The 16,608-nt window shown below is 39.9% G+C and overlaps 1 protein-coding gene across 1 annotated transcript in view; it reads left to right on the top strand.

The window, feature by feature from the left end:
- The window catches only part of OTOGL (otogelin like), a gene marked incomplete at its 5' end in the record, with an annotated part of 127,984 nt that overhangs the window by 69,549 nt on the left and 41,827 nt on the right, over nt 1–16,608 (top strand). Inside the window, 7 exons of the mRNA XM_043546990.1 lie at nt 1,167–1,334; nt 3,184–3,462; nt 5,727–5,844; nt 6,294–6,373; nt 8,589–11,620; nt 13,091–13,268; nt 14,573–14,715. Of these exons, the coding sequence (XP_043402925.1) occupies nt 1,167–1,334; nt 3,184–3,462; nt 5,727–5,844; nt 6,294–6,373; nt 8,589–11,620; nt 13,091–13,268; nt 14,573–14,715 (3,998 nt within the window). The remainder of the gene's footprint in view (nt 1–1,166; nt 1,335–3,183; nt 3,463–5,726; nt 5,845–6,293; nt 6,374–8,588; nt 11,621–13,090; nt 13,269–14,572; nt 14,716–16,608) is intronic.

Raw genomic sequence — 16,608 nt, 5'->3', positions numbered from 1 at the left:
GTTCCTTCCCTCACATCCTTACCCAGAACAATACCCACTGAACCTTCCACCCATGTAGTTCTAATTCCTGGGCAGATTCACATATGCCTTTTAGATGGTGCTGCTACGAAGGAGTGTAACCATTTTTTACAGCTATCTTAAATGGAGGGCGGTGGTTACGCCCAGCAGTGTCAATTACATTTTGTGCAACCCACAGCAATAGCAAGAAGTGAAACCTTGTTAAAAATGGTACATGTTTGTGAACTTTTCCACCAGAGCAACATCAGCATCAAATGTTCGCCACATCAGTGTTCCTGTAGTTGACAGCTGTAGGTCAGCAACTTGGAACTTCATGTCTACTTCCATCTGGCCTTACTGGATAGATGCGGAAGTCAAATTCAATGCCCATTGGGGAATAGTAGTATTATAGTTCTTTAATTATTTTATTCCATATTTCATCATCTGTGTGTAAATATGACACCTTCAGTTCACCACCAAGAATGGGGATATATAGAAGAGGAAATTTCATGAAGAACAAACCTGGGTTACTGACTAGTAAGTGCAGTTATTGAATATATCCATGCTTTCCTTTCTTGCATCTCACTTGTTTAGAGTGTTTGTATTCTGGACAGGAAGTGAACTGGGGCAAGGGAATGTTGTACCTCTTGCATAGGGTATATCTACAGTGCAGCAGGGAACATGTTTCCAAGATTGAGTAGACAGACACATGCTAAAGCTCTGCTGAAAACAATGGTGTTGCTGGGGATAGCACACAGCACAGGCTAGCTGTCTGAGTACAAACCCATCCAGTCCCAGGTACATACATGGCCAGCTAGCTCAAATTGCCACTTGTGCTATGCACAACTACACTGCTGTTTTTAGTGTGCTAGCTATATCTATTTACTTGAACTAGGAAGCACACTCCCAGCTTCAATGTAGACATACTGGTCTTAGATGCTGTCTTGGACCGAGATCACGTTGAGGCACATGGCCCCGTTCTAAGTGAACTGCTTTTAATAGTTCCTGGGTTTTCTTACCTTTGTGAACAATTCCAAGTGTGGGAAAATAATCATGGCAATATATGCCACCAGTCGTTGGTGGTAAGTACCTGAGGTTTTGCTCTTTTATATAAGTAAATCAATAGATTTTTCAATTTGATTTTGTTTGTTTGGTGTTTGTTTCACTAGGCCTTGGAGAAGGACCATATATTTTGGCAAGTTATGGACAGAATGATACTGTCATAGGAGCTAACATTACCAGCAGAAAGCTATTTCCTTTGCCTAGAATCAGTACATATGAAAATGTGGGATTTAGTTTTATGATAACTCCCGGCCTTTTCAAAGATAAAGACTTATGTAAGTATACTCAATATTACAGTAATGACAAAGACTAGTTTTAGAACTATATGTATCAGTTACTCTGTTACTTATTTCTAAGTTTATTAGTTGTCTAAAGTAAGCTACAATGATTTTTTTTTTCAGTTTGTCCTTCATGGAAAGGAAGAAATGAGAATGGAGTAGTCAGTTGCAAAACTGATTTTTCCGTACAGTTTCAAGAAGAAATATAGTGCATTTAAAATACATTGTTGGAAAAATTAACTTAAGGCTTTAATGCTAAATTTTGCAAGAATATATTTTAGAAATGCAGCAAGGTCCAAATGAATAGAACAGTTTTTGTAAGGGAAATTTAAGTATCTTGTGCAACTAGAAATAGAAGTGGTTTGCATGGGTAGATATGAAACATTAGATATTAAAAATGTTTACCAAAAGTGTTTGTGTCCCCAGTTATAAACAAACCACCTATGCTATGCTTATTAATGTATATCTTCTTCCTATTTCTGTTTGTTCACGCTGTGTAAATAATTTTTAACACTTTCTCTGTCATTCAAACCTACATAGTGACCTATGTAACTAAAAATGTTAATATATAAAAGTATTTTTCCTTGTCTCAATCTCTTATATATCCTGCACCACTGAACTCAATGGGAGATTTGCCATTAACATCAGTGGATGCAGGCTCCTATCTATCACAGTTTGTGAAACCAGTATCTGCAAAAGGGCCATCTCTGTCCTGAGATTTCAAATCATGTTTAAGAGAAATTGAGATATATTGGCAAGGGAGAAAATAGGTTTTTTGGATGACATTTGAAAATAAATGGAAAGGTGATGAAGTAGAAGGATGAATGAAGTCTAATGAAATTCTCCAGCAGATATAAAATAGTATAGGTAAAATGTTGAGGTGACTGAAAGCTGAATTAAATCCATGTAATATGTAGACATTTTAAAAATTACTGTTAGGGATGAGATAATATTTCAATGAAGTAAGGAAGCTGCATATTTTTACCCATGTTATTTGAACCAAGCCTTTTTTGAGCTTCTCAAATGTTCAGAGAAGTGATTTCTTCACTTTTGATCTGTCCAGGACCAGAACAAGAAGTGATTAAATACAACTTTCCTGATGGCACTTCTGGCTGTGACTGGATGTAAAAGTGCCTGAAATCTAAGGAGAGAAGACTTTGTTCTCACAAAATGTGTACCCTGATTTTGCAGCCAAAAGAAGTTTGGACAAATTATGCTTACATAATTAGAGCTAGTGGGAAAATTTCTGGTAAAACTAAGAAAATTCCAATTTGGTAGAGTGAAAGATTTAACTGAATATAGCACAGATTTGAAGAAACTTGTGTCAAAACACAGCAGAGCACTAGGACTGTCTGTCTCCCTGCCTCTCCCCTAGCTCCAGGGATGGGCAGCACCTCTCAGGCTCCCAGAGTTGGTAGCTAGGTAGAGGGAGGCAGAGTGACCAGGCTCTCAGCCTTTCTGGCAGCTGCCCAGAAGGCTCTTGTCCTGGAGGGCAGAAAAATCCTGTTTTGGTTTTCCCAAAATGAAATTTTTATTGAAATCCCATTTTGTGAAAACTAGCATGTTTTTTAATGTCTCATCTCACTTTGTGACAAAAAATTTTCTCAAAAAGGAATTTCCTTTTTTCAGTCAGCTCTATATTTAGCTGAATTTTCAGATTTTTATATGAACTGAATCAAACTGAATTATGGGTCAGTATTGCTATTTTCTACAGAAAAATGGGAGAATTTTTGTGAAGAACAATAGTTTAGACATAAACTTCTCAATAGCTAATGTGTAATCCATTGCCTCTGGTTTTCTGTTGTGATAACCTTCTCCTGATTTCTTTGTATTTTTTTTGTGACAGCTCTGTCTCTTGTTTCCCTTGAGTCTGCTGAAAGACCAAACTACTTCCTGTATGTCCATGACAATGAAACTGTTACTTTGGAACAGTGGTCGGCAAGTTCTTCATTTCGTAGAAGAGCTACATTCTTCCATCACCAGGGCCTCTGGATTCCAGATTATAGTGCATTTGAACTTCACAACAAGAAAGGCTTTTTCATTATATTGACAGCTTCTGGGATTAAAGTGTCAAAGTATGATGATTCAGAAGAATTCAAACATACAAGTAGCTTTAGCATTGAAGGTAAGTTGTACGTGATCCCAAAGGATACTGTACAGTTTTGTTCGAGTTGTCTTAAGAGGGGTACACATGAGCGCATCATCTTCATCAATAGTAGCAAATATTTGTACTGATTTCCCCTATTTGTTTTTGAGTTTTTTCCCCTCTGAGTCGAGATGTTATTGATTTCCTGTTTTTGTGGTCATGAATATTGCCTTGACAGCATAATTCAGTCATTGATAATTGATTGATAATTAGTCAGATTGATAATTATTTTTATAGGGCTGTCGATTAATCGCAGTTAACTCATGTGGTTAACTCAAAAAAAATTAATCACGATTAATCTCACTGTTAAACAATAGAATCCCAATTGAAATTTATTAAATATTTGTGGATTTTTTCTACATTTTAAAATATATTGACTTCAGTTATAACACAGAAGACAAAGTGTTCAGTGCTCACTTTATATTATTATTTTTGATTACAAATATTTGCACTGTAAAATGATAAACAAAAGAAATAGTATTTTTCAGTTTACCTTGTACAAGTATTGTAGTGCAATCTCTTTATCATGAAAGTGCAATTTACAAATGTAGGGTTTTTTTTGTTACATAACTGCACTCAAAAAACAAAACAATTTAAAACTTTAGAGCCTACAAGTCCACTCAGTCTTCTTGTTCAGCCAATCGCTAAGACAAACAAGTTTGTTTACATTTATAGCAGATAATACTGCCCGCTTCTTATTTACAATATCACCAGAAAGTAAGAACAGGCATTCGCATGGCACTTTTGTAGCTGCTATTGCAAGGTATTTACGTTTAGCCAGATATGCTAAACATTCATCTGCCCCCTTCATGCTTCGGACACCATTCCAGAGGACATGCTTCCATGCCGATGATGCTTGTCAAAAAAATAATGCATTAATTAAATTTGTGATAGAACTCTTTGGGGGGAGAATTGTATGCATCCTGCTCTGTTTTACCTGCATCCTGCCATATATTTCATGTTATAGCAGTCTCGGATGATGACCCAGCACATGTTGTTCATATTAAGATCACTTTCACTGTAGATTTCACAAAATGCAAAGAAGGCACCAATGTGAGATTTCTAAAGATAGCTACAGCACTCAACCCAAGATTTAAGAATCTGAAGTGCCTTCCAAAATCTGAGAGGGACAAGGCATGGAGCATGCTTTCAGATGTGTTAAAAGAGTAACACTCTGATGCAGAAACTACAGAACCCAAATCGCCAAAAAAGAAAATTAATCTTCTGCTGGTGGCATCTGACTCAGATGATGAAAATGAACATGCGTCGGTCCACACTGTTTTGAATTGTTATTGAGCAGAACCTGTCATCAGCATTGATGAATGTCCTCTGGAATGGTGGCTGAAGTATGAAGGGACATATGAATATTTAGCATATCTGGCACGTAAATACCTTGCAACACCAGCTACAACAGTGCCATGCTAACGCCTGTTCTCACTTTTTGGCGACATTGTAAACAAGAAGCGGACAGCATTATCTCCTGCAAATGTAAACAAACTTGTTTGTCTGAGTGATTGGCTGAACAAGAAGTAAGATTGAGTGGACTTGTAGGCTCTAAAGTTTTACATTGTGTTTTATTTTTGAATGCAGTTATTTTTTGTACATAATACTACATTTCTAAGTTCAACTTTCATGATAAAGAGATTGAACTACAGTATTTGTAATGGGGAAACTGAAAAATACTATTTCTTGTTTTTTTACAGTGCAAATATTTGTAATAAAAATAATATAAAGTGAGCACTGTACATTTTGTATTCTGTGTTGTAATTGAAATCAATATATTTTAAAATGTAGAAAACTTCCAAAATATTTAAATAAATGGTATTTTATTATTGTTTAAAAGCGCGCTTAATCGCCGAATTAATCATGATTAATTTTTTTATCGCTTGACAGCCCTATTTTTTTAATTTGGAAATGAATTTGATGTGTTATAACAAGCAAACAAAAGTTCGCGTATTGTTTAGTGAGCTATAGATATTTTTTCTGTTTGCTGGGTGAGGCAGTAGTATTGTTCCTGAAATCAACAGCACATTTGAGTATATGTACTTTTTCCTTTAATACTCAAATATTTTTGAACTTTCTAGAACTCTTTGGTTTAAATACTCACTTATAAGAACACTATCATTCATTTGGAAGTTTTTGGGAGTCCATACTTCATTTCTATCATCGACTTGCTATTACTGTAATATATATCCTAGAAAAGACTATCAATCTATAAATACCATGCTTTCCTTCTTTCTCAGATCTCCATGCATCAGTGCCTTATAGGAGGATGTGTGAATGGAGATATGAACCTTGTGCTAGCCCCTGTTTTAAAACATGTAGTGATCCTGAAGGAGTAGCATGTAAATTTCTTCCACCGTAAGTCTGATTGAACTATATATCTCCAATATAATACTATTATATAGAATGCATATGCTATCATTTTTAATAATATATACTAATTTTTACTAACCAAAAGTTCACTTCAGTGGAGTTATAAGAGGGTTGAATTGGCCTCTTGTGCCTTGTAAAAGCAGGTGTGCACATGCCCATTAGATGATTTTACTTGATACATGTTCATGTTTATCTGTGGGTAATGGTCCATCAGAATGAATGTGGAATGACTCCTTGTCAATCTCCTACTGGCTGCATCAGGACTTCAGAAGTGTGTGTGTGTGTGTGTAAGCTATACAATGGAGGGGTCTCAGGATTCTTTGTGTGGCAGGGGCAAAAAAAGGAACCTTAAAAACTGTCATTTTGTCAAACTGAACTAAGATATTGTAGATTTGCCACTTTTTCTAATGTGATTTTTTTGGGTTTTCTTAAAGGGTTGAAGGATGCTTACCATATTGTCCTAAAAATATGATCCTTGATGAGGTGACACTTAAATGTGTTTATCCAGAAGACTGTAAGTACTTTCTGCAGTTACCAGTAAAGTTTTTTATTATATAATTTATTTAGTGCTCATGACCAGTGCGATGGGTTGGACCCCCCCCACCCCTCCCATCTGGGATGCCACCTGATGTACTGTGGTTTCACTGAGCCTCTCCTGCTCCACCAGCCTGGATTCCCTCTCCCTGTTTTGCTGAATTAGGCTCTCCGGCCTTTTACAGCACACACACACACAGTTAGGGCCACGCCCAGTTGCAGACACAGACTGAAGTCAGCTCTGTGTGAGAGGACTCACCCAGCACTAACATGCACACCCCTTTTGGGAGATAAACCCAAAATAATGCTGTCTTGCACTGTATAGAAAGAGCTGCACAGTGCAAGCTCATAAAAATTCACCCTCTCCCTCAATGTGGAGAGAGATGTGCACAGCTTCTCTCCCCGCCCCCGATATCAATTGCACAAACTGGGTTATGTTATAAACAAGAAATAAGTTTATTAACTACAAAAGGTAAATTTTAAGTGGCCATAAGGGATACCAAACAGATCAAAGCAGACTACCTTAGTAAACAATCAAAAACCGCAAACTGAGCTTAACACGCCAGACAGGTAAAATATTAATTAGCAGATTCTCACCCTGAGTAACAAACAGGCTGGCAGATTCTTAAGGCACAAGTTGCCTTGGCTTTCCCAGGTTTTCATTAACAGGCTAAAAATTCTTCTAGCCTGGGACCATCAGTTCCCACAGTTCAGTCTTTGTTCCTCAGATGTTTCCAGGTGTGTTGTTGCAGGGAGAGTAAGGTCCCCCCATAATGTCATTTTCCCCCTTTTATATCTTCTCCCAACTTTCTGGAAAGCTCTTTTGCTGTGATCTGGGTCAAACAGTTCCCATTGTGTAGTGCTATCTCTGAAAGGTTTCTGTTGTACCCAGTTCCTGGGGTAATCCTTGTGCTTGTGTGCATTTCCTCAATAAGTCATCAGCATTGTCTGGCCTTTTTACTGTTGTACCTGAAAGGCTGCTTGTGGGCATTTTAAACCTCACAACATGTTTCAGCAACACATGCATAGCCAAACTTCACACACGACAATAGCACATACAATCCTATGAGATATTATGGTCTAGGAGATCAAGACTTTTAGAATGACACCTCACAAGGCATACTTTGTATAAGTCATATCCTAATGACAAGTACAGTGGTGAATACTGAGGTGTCAGGGTATAACAACCAGATTGAAAGCTCTAGAAAATAAAGCCCATATACAGAGAGGGAGAAGAAGAGGGATATGCATGCTGTATAGGCAGTGGCTGCACAAGCTTTTTTATGCTTCCTGCAAAAGCGCTACCTCCTTCGCTCTGGCCTCCCTGATACGTGCATCACTCCACTCCAGTCCATCCAGAATACAGCTGCTAAAATCATCCTCCGCATCTGACCATGTTGAACACAAATTCAGTTCCTCTTCTGTCACTTCCATTGTGTTAAATTGAAACGTCTTGTCCTTGTTAAAGGCCCAGCACAACTCTTCCCCAGTTATACATCGATCCTGTGTTTTTACCATGACCTCTTGTTACCTCACTGCCAACCTCCCTGCATCATTTGCTACATTTTTTGAGTGGTGGTGGTGGGTATTTAAATAGCACAGTGTCCTGGATGCTTAGCTGCTGGCGTGTGGCTATCACATCATTCCTCTATTTGTGCATAATGAAGTGATTAAGCATTATAGTCCTTTTTCTTCCATTTTAAAATAAAGTCTTTGTATTTTGTATTTTTAAACTAGTTATGTGATGTCTAATAATTACTAATACAAAGTAATCAATTATAGTGCATTACTGTCCAAAAACAGAAAAGAAAACTGTATATTTTTAATCCAAGGTCCCAAATATTCTGCTATTCTGTGTTTGCAGAATTTGCTACAGAATTCACTCCTTGCTGCATAATTGTGCTCCAGAATAAAAGCTTTCAATTAGCATATAATAAAAAACCTTGCTTTTGGGTTTGTGAAGAAAACCTTACAAATGTGAGTTGTGTGCAGCTAATGTCGAGTTGTCCTCCAGAGTCTGCAGATATCCTCAAACAATGCCTTTGGGGGCATACTGTGGTTATCTGTTCAGGGAATTTAAGCTGTCTAAGAATAGACTGGTTTATATTTAGATTGGTACCCAGTGACTGATAGATGTTGCTGTTTTGCTCTTTCTTTAATACTGAATAACAGTGAAACATATGTTTTCTTTCCAGGCATACCTGTGACACCTACAGAGCTGGCAGCTGGAACAAAAACCCAGAGGACAAGGCCCACTGCATTAATCTTTCCTACAATTGTTACTACAGAGAGATTTCCTCAGATGCCCCCTATATTTGTTACTGCAGAAGCTGAAGCTGAGCCAACTCATACAATTGTAACTACCAAAATAACCACAAAGATAGACACAACTTTAAGAGGAGCAAACACTACGGCAGAAACTCTGTCAGACTTTCATTCACTGGCATCACCTCAGACAACAACTTATTTAACTGATTCGTTACCCATTTCAAGTACAATGCAGTCTTCCAAAGTAACCCACAGCACAGCAAGCCTGTCTGTTCTGCCCAAGCCTGTATCTTCAACAGATTTTCCAGCTACTCTTCAGACGTCAGCAGTCACATTAAAAACATCCCCTACTGCAAGTCCGACAGTGTTTATAACCTCACCCATTACAACTATGGCAGTTCCATCAACACCTGCTTTTACTCTGCTAACTGCAAGTCCTCGTTCTAGACATTCTACATTACCAACACCCACTTCTTTAGTGGTAACACCATTTTCACTTGAAGCAGGAACTGCATCCCCATCTACAGCATTAGCAAGTTTATCCCCTGGACCAGCCTTTGTCACTACTGAAATACCTACAAGGATCTGGGGAACCAGAAGACCTTCCACAAGTCATTCACAACTGCCAAAAACATCCACAGTATTTCCTTCATCTGCTTCATTAACTGGAAGAACATCTTTTTCAAGTCCCACATTCTTTACAAGCTCACAATTAATATTAACTGCATCTACTTCACCATTATCTACTATGACTGAAAGAACCACCTCGACTGTGGGTCAACCTATAGTTCACCCAGCTTCTGTTTATGCCCCAACTTCAACTGTTTTTCAAACTCCCATGGCTACTTCTAGATTTACTAGCTTTGAAACTAGTCCTCCTCAGTTAATCACAGCTTCATACTTGGTAACAACTCAAGCCACCTCCCAAACTACTACTACATCTTTAAGAACAGCCAGTTCTTTAACTAGAACTTCAGTACCTACATTTTTATCTTCAATGGACATTTCAGTGACTCCCTCCAAACATATAGTTCCATTAAGCACAGACACTGTTTCTACTATCCCACCTCTGACTGAAACTTCATCTCCAGTTGCTTCTCAAATCCCTACAACCATGAGAACAACGTGGTCTTCTTTGAGTCCCCTTGTAACACACACAATGTCTACATTAATGCTTCCTCCAATTACATCCCCCAAACCCAAAGCAACAGGAGAAGTCACAGTTGTCTCAAAGAGTCTTTTCTTGGGACCTTCCACTACTTCAGCATCTCTTCTAGCCACTCCTCAAATCTCTGAGATGTCTGTAACAAGTACAATCTCAACAGAAAGTAAATATGCACTACCCACTGATGCATTTCCAATATCAGCTATTTCTAAAAGGTTGACTACATCCATTAGTTCTACAGCCTTCCCTTTCAGTACACCTGTATTACCCATAAATGCCACATTATCTGCACATTATCAAATGGCAAGAACCACTTCAAAAATAACAGAGTACCCTATCAGTCCACATTCAGATTTCAAAACTGTCTCTGTGGTAAGAAGTACAGACACTTCTTTAACTTCCAGAGAACTATCAGGAGCTAAACTGTCTTTTACCAGTCCATCCACATTACTTACAATGTTGTCGTCATCAAGACCATCTGTTTCACAAGCCTCTGCCATGACATCCCATACAACAAGTTCTTCAGTGATTCCCACAGTAAATAGGACATCTGCTTTGATATCAAATATAACTCTTACCCAATCACCCATTGTATCCATGGGTACACAAGAAACCTCAAGAAGCCCACATACAGAACTGGCAACCTCTCCCGTGGGTATTTCTACATTAACTTTAGGCACAAACATTTACATAAGTCCTTCAGCAGTTCCTAAAACTTCATTTGCACTACCACATTTATTAACTTCTAAAACTCCTAAAGTCACTTTGGAAAGCTATTCCAGTATATTCACTACTACATCTTCACCCCCTTCCGAGACCTCCCATGTATCTACTGTATCATTAGGAACAAATATATCATTGAGTCCTTCCACAGAATATGAAACAAGAACTTTTGTACCCACTGAAATAGTCACTCACTCCACAGTGCCATCTGTAGCACTGACCATGAGCACAGCTTTGAGTACAACATCCTTAGTGCCAACTTATGTCACTATGAAAACATCAGTTAGTCCTTCAAGAAGTTTATTAGTTACTCCTGCCACCACCATAACCCCTAGTGCTACTGCAAAATCCACTGAATCTTCTGTTACTCATATTGAGCTTTACAAAGCCTCTAGTTCAGTGCCAATTCCTGCTACCTCTCAAACACATATGTATCCTTCACCTGAGACTTTACTGGCATCTGCACATTCCCTGGTTTCACTGAGTACTAAAGAAATGCTAAAACCTATAGTTATGAAAACAACTGGTGCCATGACTGCATTCTCAGATCTGAAGATTACACCTTCTGCAGCTTCAGACCTTAAATATGCAACCTCCATTGGGAGAACTGCAGACACTATAGAAAGTAGTCAGACTTCACATGTACAAAAAAATATTACTAAGACAAAATCTACAACTACTGAGAAATCTTCACTGCTACACTCAACATTCTCTTCTGTTCAGACTACTTCCTTGCCCAGTCAAAGCAGCATAACTTCAGGAAAATCTGTCTCTATTTCTGAAGTCTCAGATGTAACGCTGTCAGATTGGTCCAGAATTCCACCACAAAGAACAATCAAACCTTCCTATAATCTAACAGAACCAGAGCAAGTGGGGACTGAAGAATCACAGAGCACCACTGTAACAGATTCATCTCATTTCAGTTATGCAAAGGTACTGTCTTCTACCACAGAACCTGTGGAAACACAAACTTCACTGACAGACACAGACATGATGATGAGAGTTACAGCTGACAATGCTTCATATGGCACAATGATACATACACTGATGTCATCTTCCTCAGATTGTATGGTATGATCAATTTTATCTACCCATGGTATACTCTAGGTATATTGCTTTTTAATCTGTTTTTCTCTACCACTGGGATGGGAGAGGTTTTAAATTGGATAAAATATTTTTCATTTTTCTCTCTCTGTTTTACCTTCATATTGTCTCTTTATTTTTCTTTGAAGATTGCCTGCACATCCATGCTCTTGGGTGCATTCAGTGTACTCCACACATTGGCTGTTACTGAGAAACAAAGCAGGGTTATGTCTCCTTATATGCTTGTGGGCATGAACACAGGTTACTGTGAGCAAGTGTGCGTCTGGACTCAATAGCCAATGCTTTCTACAGGGCTCCAGTGCAGTGGTGCTGGAACAATTTTTATTGTGGGGATGCTGAGAGCCATTGAACCAAACTGTAAACCCTATGTATAACGGAAACCACTTCGAGTCAGGGGGCTCTGCAGCACCTCCTCACCCCTAATTCCAGCACCTATGCTCCAGTGAGGGGTGTGGGTGTGTGTATGTATATATGTACCCAATGCTGTCGGTGTATGAAAGCAGACCCCTGGAAATACACTGATAGGCGAATAACCTCTTTTTCTGAGGTTATTGGAACAAATACAAGGAGCCACAAAAGAATAAAGTGCCTCCAACATCTTCAGTTACTCTGTCTTCAAATGATAGAGCTCTTTTCCCAGTTTCAGCAAAAGATCCGTGACCATGTCACAATTTCAAGGATTAATTGGAATTCTGTGTTTTTGTTGATTTTATTGTTGTTTGTTCTTTTTTATTGTCTTTAATTTATTTTTGCGTGTATTTGGGCACCATGGCAAATTTCTGCCTTGTCCTGCTCAGTGTCCTCAGAGGCAGATTAGGGGTTTGTGGGGCCCTGGGCCAGAGCAAGTGGGGGCCCCTCCCTACCCCTTCTGCCTGCAGTCCCCCCGCACCCTCCCCAGCGCTCCCACTGGGGAAATGGGGTCAGGGCATGGGGGCTTGCCCCACCCCTCCCCCCCGCCCAGCACTCCTGCTGGGGAACTGGGTCAGGGTTCAGGGGCTTCCTGCTCCCTGGCAGGAGCGCTGGGTGGGTGGGCGGAGCAGAGCAAGCCTCCGTGCCCCAACCCCGCACCCCAGCAGGAGCACTGGGTGGGCAGAGCGGGCTGGGGGCTAATCTGCCACTGAGTGTCCTGGGGGATGTGGGAGAAGAGTATTGTGAGTCTCTTTCCTTTCTAGCCTAGGAGCATGCAGAGTATTAACTTGGTGGATTCTTGTGTGATAGATGGAGACCCGTCTAGCGCATCCAGTTGACCTCTTTAACCTTAAATGGGCATGGATAGGTCTCTGTGTGCTTTCGGATGTTCAAAAGCAAAACCTGTAGGGAGCTCATGTTGTAGCTAAACTCGTGTGGTGTAAGAATATTCTTGTCCATGTCTCTGAATTTAATTTTTGAATACACAGAATGCAATGCTCATTCCTATTTTTCCTTTCTACATAACAGCCAAGATACATTGAACCTGTAGACAGATGTAGCCAGTATGTATGCATTAATATGGGATGGATGTTGTATAACGTTTCAAGGAACTGCCATAAGAACGTGGAGAAACCTGACTGTGGTTTTCGAGGAATGCCAGTTCAAGTTAACAGTGATAGTTGTTGTCCAGAATGGGAGTGTCCCTGTAAGTCATTGTATTGTTTATGTTACATTCTCAAATGTGAAAGATTAAAACTTGATTATGTAAACATCAAAATTATAAATTAAGGATTATAAATTCAAGAGGAAGGATTGTTTTGTGGTTATGGCACTGGCCTGAGACTCAGAATACATGGTTTCTATTCCTAGTTTTGCCACAGATTTTCTGTGTGAATTTAGGGCAAAATACTTAATCTCTCTCCATCTAAAAATTGGGAATTCAATACCTCTCAGGAATGCAATACCACAGTAAAAATGCAACAGAAAAGACTTTTCTTAAAATAAAATACATACATTGGAGAGAGAGAAATATTTTGTGGGAAAGCATAAATCAGCATTATTTTTATAGATTACTTTGCTTAATTTGGTGATTTTTTTTTTTCCTTTTGGAGTTTAACATACAGATTTTTAACTATACTGTGTTGTAAATCAGGCTCCAGAACTACAACTCCAATGAGGCAATGTGCCACAGTGGGAAAATACAGTTTAATATTGAACTGTCTTGAAATGAAATGTCTCAGGTTAGTTCAACCAACAAATCAGAATGAAACATTTTGATTTTGGGAATGTCAGAACATTCTGACTGAAAATATTGAGATGAAGCATTTTAACATTTCTATACTGAAATTTCCATTCCATGAAAAATGTTAGAATATCAGCTTTTTTTCCCCAAAAGAAAAATGTTGAAATATCAGAATTTCCTGAGGGATGGAAATTCCGAATTTCACTCAACTCTAACTGGAACTCTAGGCCTTGACCTCAATAGATGTCTGTCATTTAATTTAAAGAGTGTTGCATCAGGCCCTAATTCTGGTAATAGATGCTCCAATTTTATTATTTTTTTTTAGGGTATACCAAAGTTGAGTATTAAAATATAGATAGTCATACAGATGTGTATCTATATGACATTCTTGAGACCTCCATGTTGCAGCCACTGACTTTTCAGCCATAGAAGAATGATCGAGTCTCCCTTTTGACCCATAGAACAGACCCTCATTTCATGTAAATTGTCATAGCTCCATTCACTTCAATAGAGCGATGGCAATTTGCGACTGCAGAGGTTCTGTCCCTGTATCCAGCGTAATCTTTAACTGGACAGAGTTGTTGCTATTGAACAACATAAGGTTCTTCTCCTCTTGGCTCAGTGTGCTGTGTGCACAGCAATTCCAGCTAACAGTGGTGGGTTTTTGTTTTTACAGAAGAGGCAACTATTGCCAAAAATAGAAGATTTTAAGACATTTGTAGAGTTCAGTTTTGTGGTACCCTCATTGAATGTCAGTTCTTTTTTAGGTCAATGTTCTGTACTGTCTGAACTGAGCATTATTACATTTGATGGAAATAACATAGCCCTCTATAATATGGCTTCCTACATTTTAGTCAAGCTCCCAGGAGAAATAATTGTTGCTCATATTGAAAAGTGTCCCACTAATCGGGTAAGATGTTTGCATGCTATCACTTCCTCAATAACCTTAGTAATGTTGAATTCTTTTGGTACGAGTGTGTAAAGGCAGAACATAAATTAATATCCAATTAACAGTAATAGCCAATTTAAAAATTGTAAGTTATTTATATTTCAAAGCACATGTTTTATTGTACCTCTTGGAAAATGAAACAGACCTCAGGGTAACTAGTAATTGTTGTATTTGTTATAAGGAAATGAAACTGTAGTTTTCTTTCTTTTTGTCAGATATTCAACTCAGTGGGCTAGATCCTCAAAGGGTAAATCAGCATAGTTCCATTGAGGTGGTGAAGGGAAGTGCAAATTATATATCCCCTTCCGTGAGACTGTAGCAGTTGCACCCCAGGGGAATTCAGTCCCATGAGAGGAAGGCAAGAGATGCCCATATCACTGTCTTCCTCCAGGGATTTTGCTTGTGATGCTAGGTTCAAGTTGCAGCAGGATCTCTACAACAGTTCTTCTGGGGCAGCAGATGCCCGAGTGATATGCTTAAAGCCTCCACCTCCCCTCACACTTCTAGCACTGCACTGGCTGGATGGGGGTGTTGGGGGAACCTTGCACCAATGCTACCTCTCTCTGGGTTGACTTTCTGCAAGGCTGGTGGAACTTGCTGAAACTCACGGGTGAATTAAGGTCATTGTGTGGGTGGTTTGTGTGAGAGGGAGAGGCACAAAATATTTGTTTATATTAAAGTAAGTTTCACAAGAAAAAATACTCAAGATCACATAATTCTCATAAATAAATTACGAGGCCCAGTCTTGCAATCCTTATCCTTAGACAATAAATGCCTACAGTACTCTGTAGTGGTGCTCCACGGCCCCAGTCCTGCACTGGGATTGCCCTTGTGAACCCTGTGCCTGTATGGCTGATTTCCTTGGGAGTGCACAGGGGCAAATGGGCAAAGTCCACATGGGCTACATTAGCAAATATTTTATAGGATTGGGACCCAAAACACTAAATTTTATGATATTACTACAGCAGTGTTTTAGGCGATTACTGTAATTTGATAAGGGGTCCTAGTTACTGTGTGAACTGTATCTTAGACCCCTTTAGGACCCTCTCAAGTGCAGCCCTCACATGACAAGTCTGGCTTCCTACACCTCACTCTGGGTAGAACCACATGGTCCGATCTGGCTCTCTTGGTGTCAACACCCTGTTTCCCAGCCATGTTAACGTGACAGGCCTAGCTTAGTTTGGCACCTATTAAACCCTCTCACTCTGGGGGACCTGTGACCAGTAAGGTGGTTAAAGCAGAGGCTGCTCAAGACAATCTGATGCCAAGGAAAAACGTCAGTGTGCCACCTCATTCCTATTCCCTTAGAAATTCGTGACAGGCCCCTTGCACCTCCCTTGTCCCAGGCCCTACCATTGCCACCTCTGAACCGTATGCAGCTGGGTCAGAGGCTGTTGGAATAGACCCTAGACTACGGCTCCAGAGGCTGCCGGGCCCTGTTGGCAGACTGAGGGAACAGTCTGACACCCGGGCGGGTTGAGCCAAGACAGGCCAGGATGAACATCCCCTTGTCTTCTGCCCTAGGTCCTGCAAACAGCTGAGACCCGCTCACTGGCTGGGCGATAACCCCAGCCAGGGCTACCTTTCCCAATGGCCCTTTCCAAGAAGATTGGCACCAGCTGCCTGGGGCTCGAGAGGAAAGGGAGTCCTTGCCCCTGGATAGCAGCAGCTCCTTACCCTGGAGCTGCTCAGCTCATCCACAGCAGGATTTGGGCACCAGCAGGGGGCATCTCCCAGTCTGTAGGACTCCAGTGAAAGGGCAGTGTAGACTCCTTGTCACCCAGCCTGTGGGTGCTGATCCCCTCACATAATGGGTGGTGGGTTTCTTCCCACTGGACAGAGAAGGATTCTCTG

This window comes from Chelonia mydas, chromosome 1, assembly GCF_015237465.2.
Source record: "Chelonia mydas isolate rCheMyd1 chromosome 1, rCheMyd1.pri.v2, whole genome shotgun sequence".
Taxonomy (NCBI): Eukaryota; Metazoa; Chordata; order Testudines; family Cheloniidae; genus Chelonia; species Chelonia mydas.
This window is presented reverse-complemented; position numbering and strand designations above follow the sequence as displayed.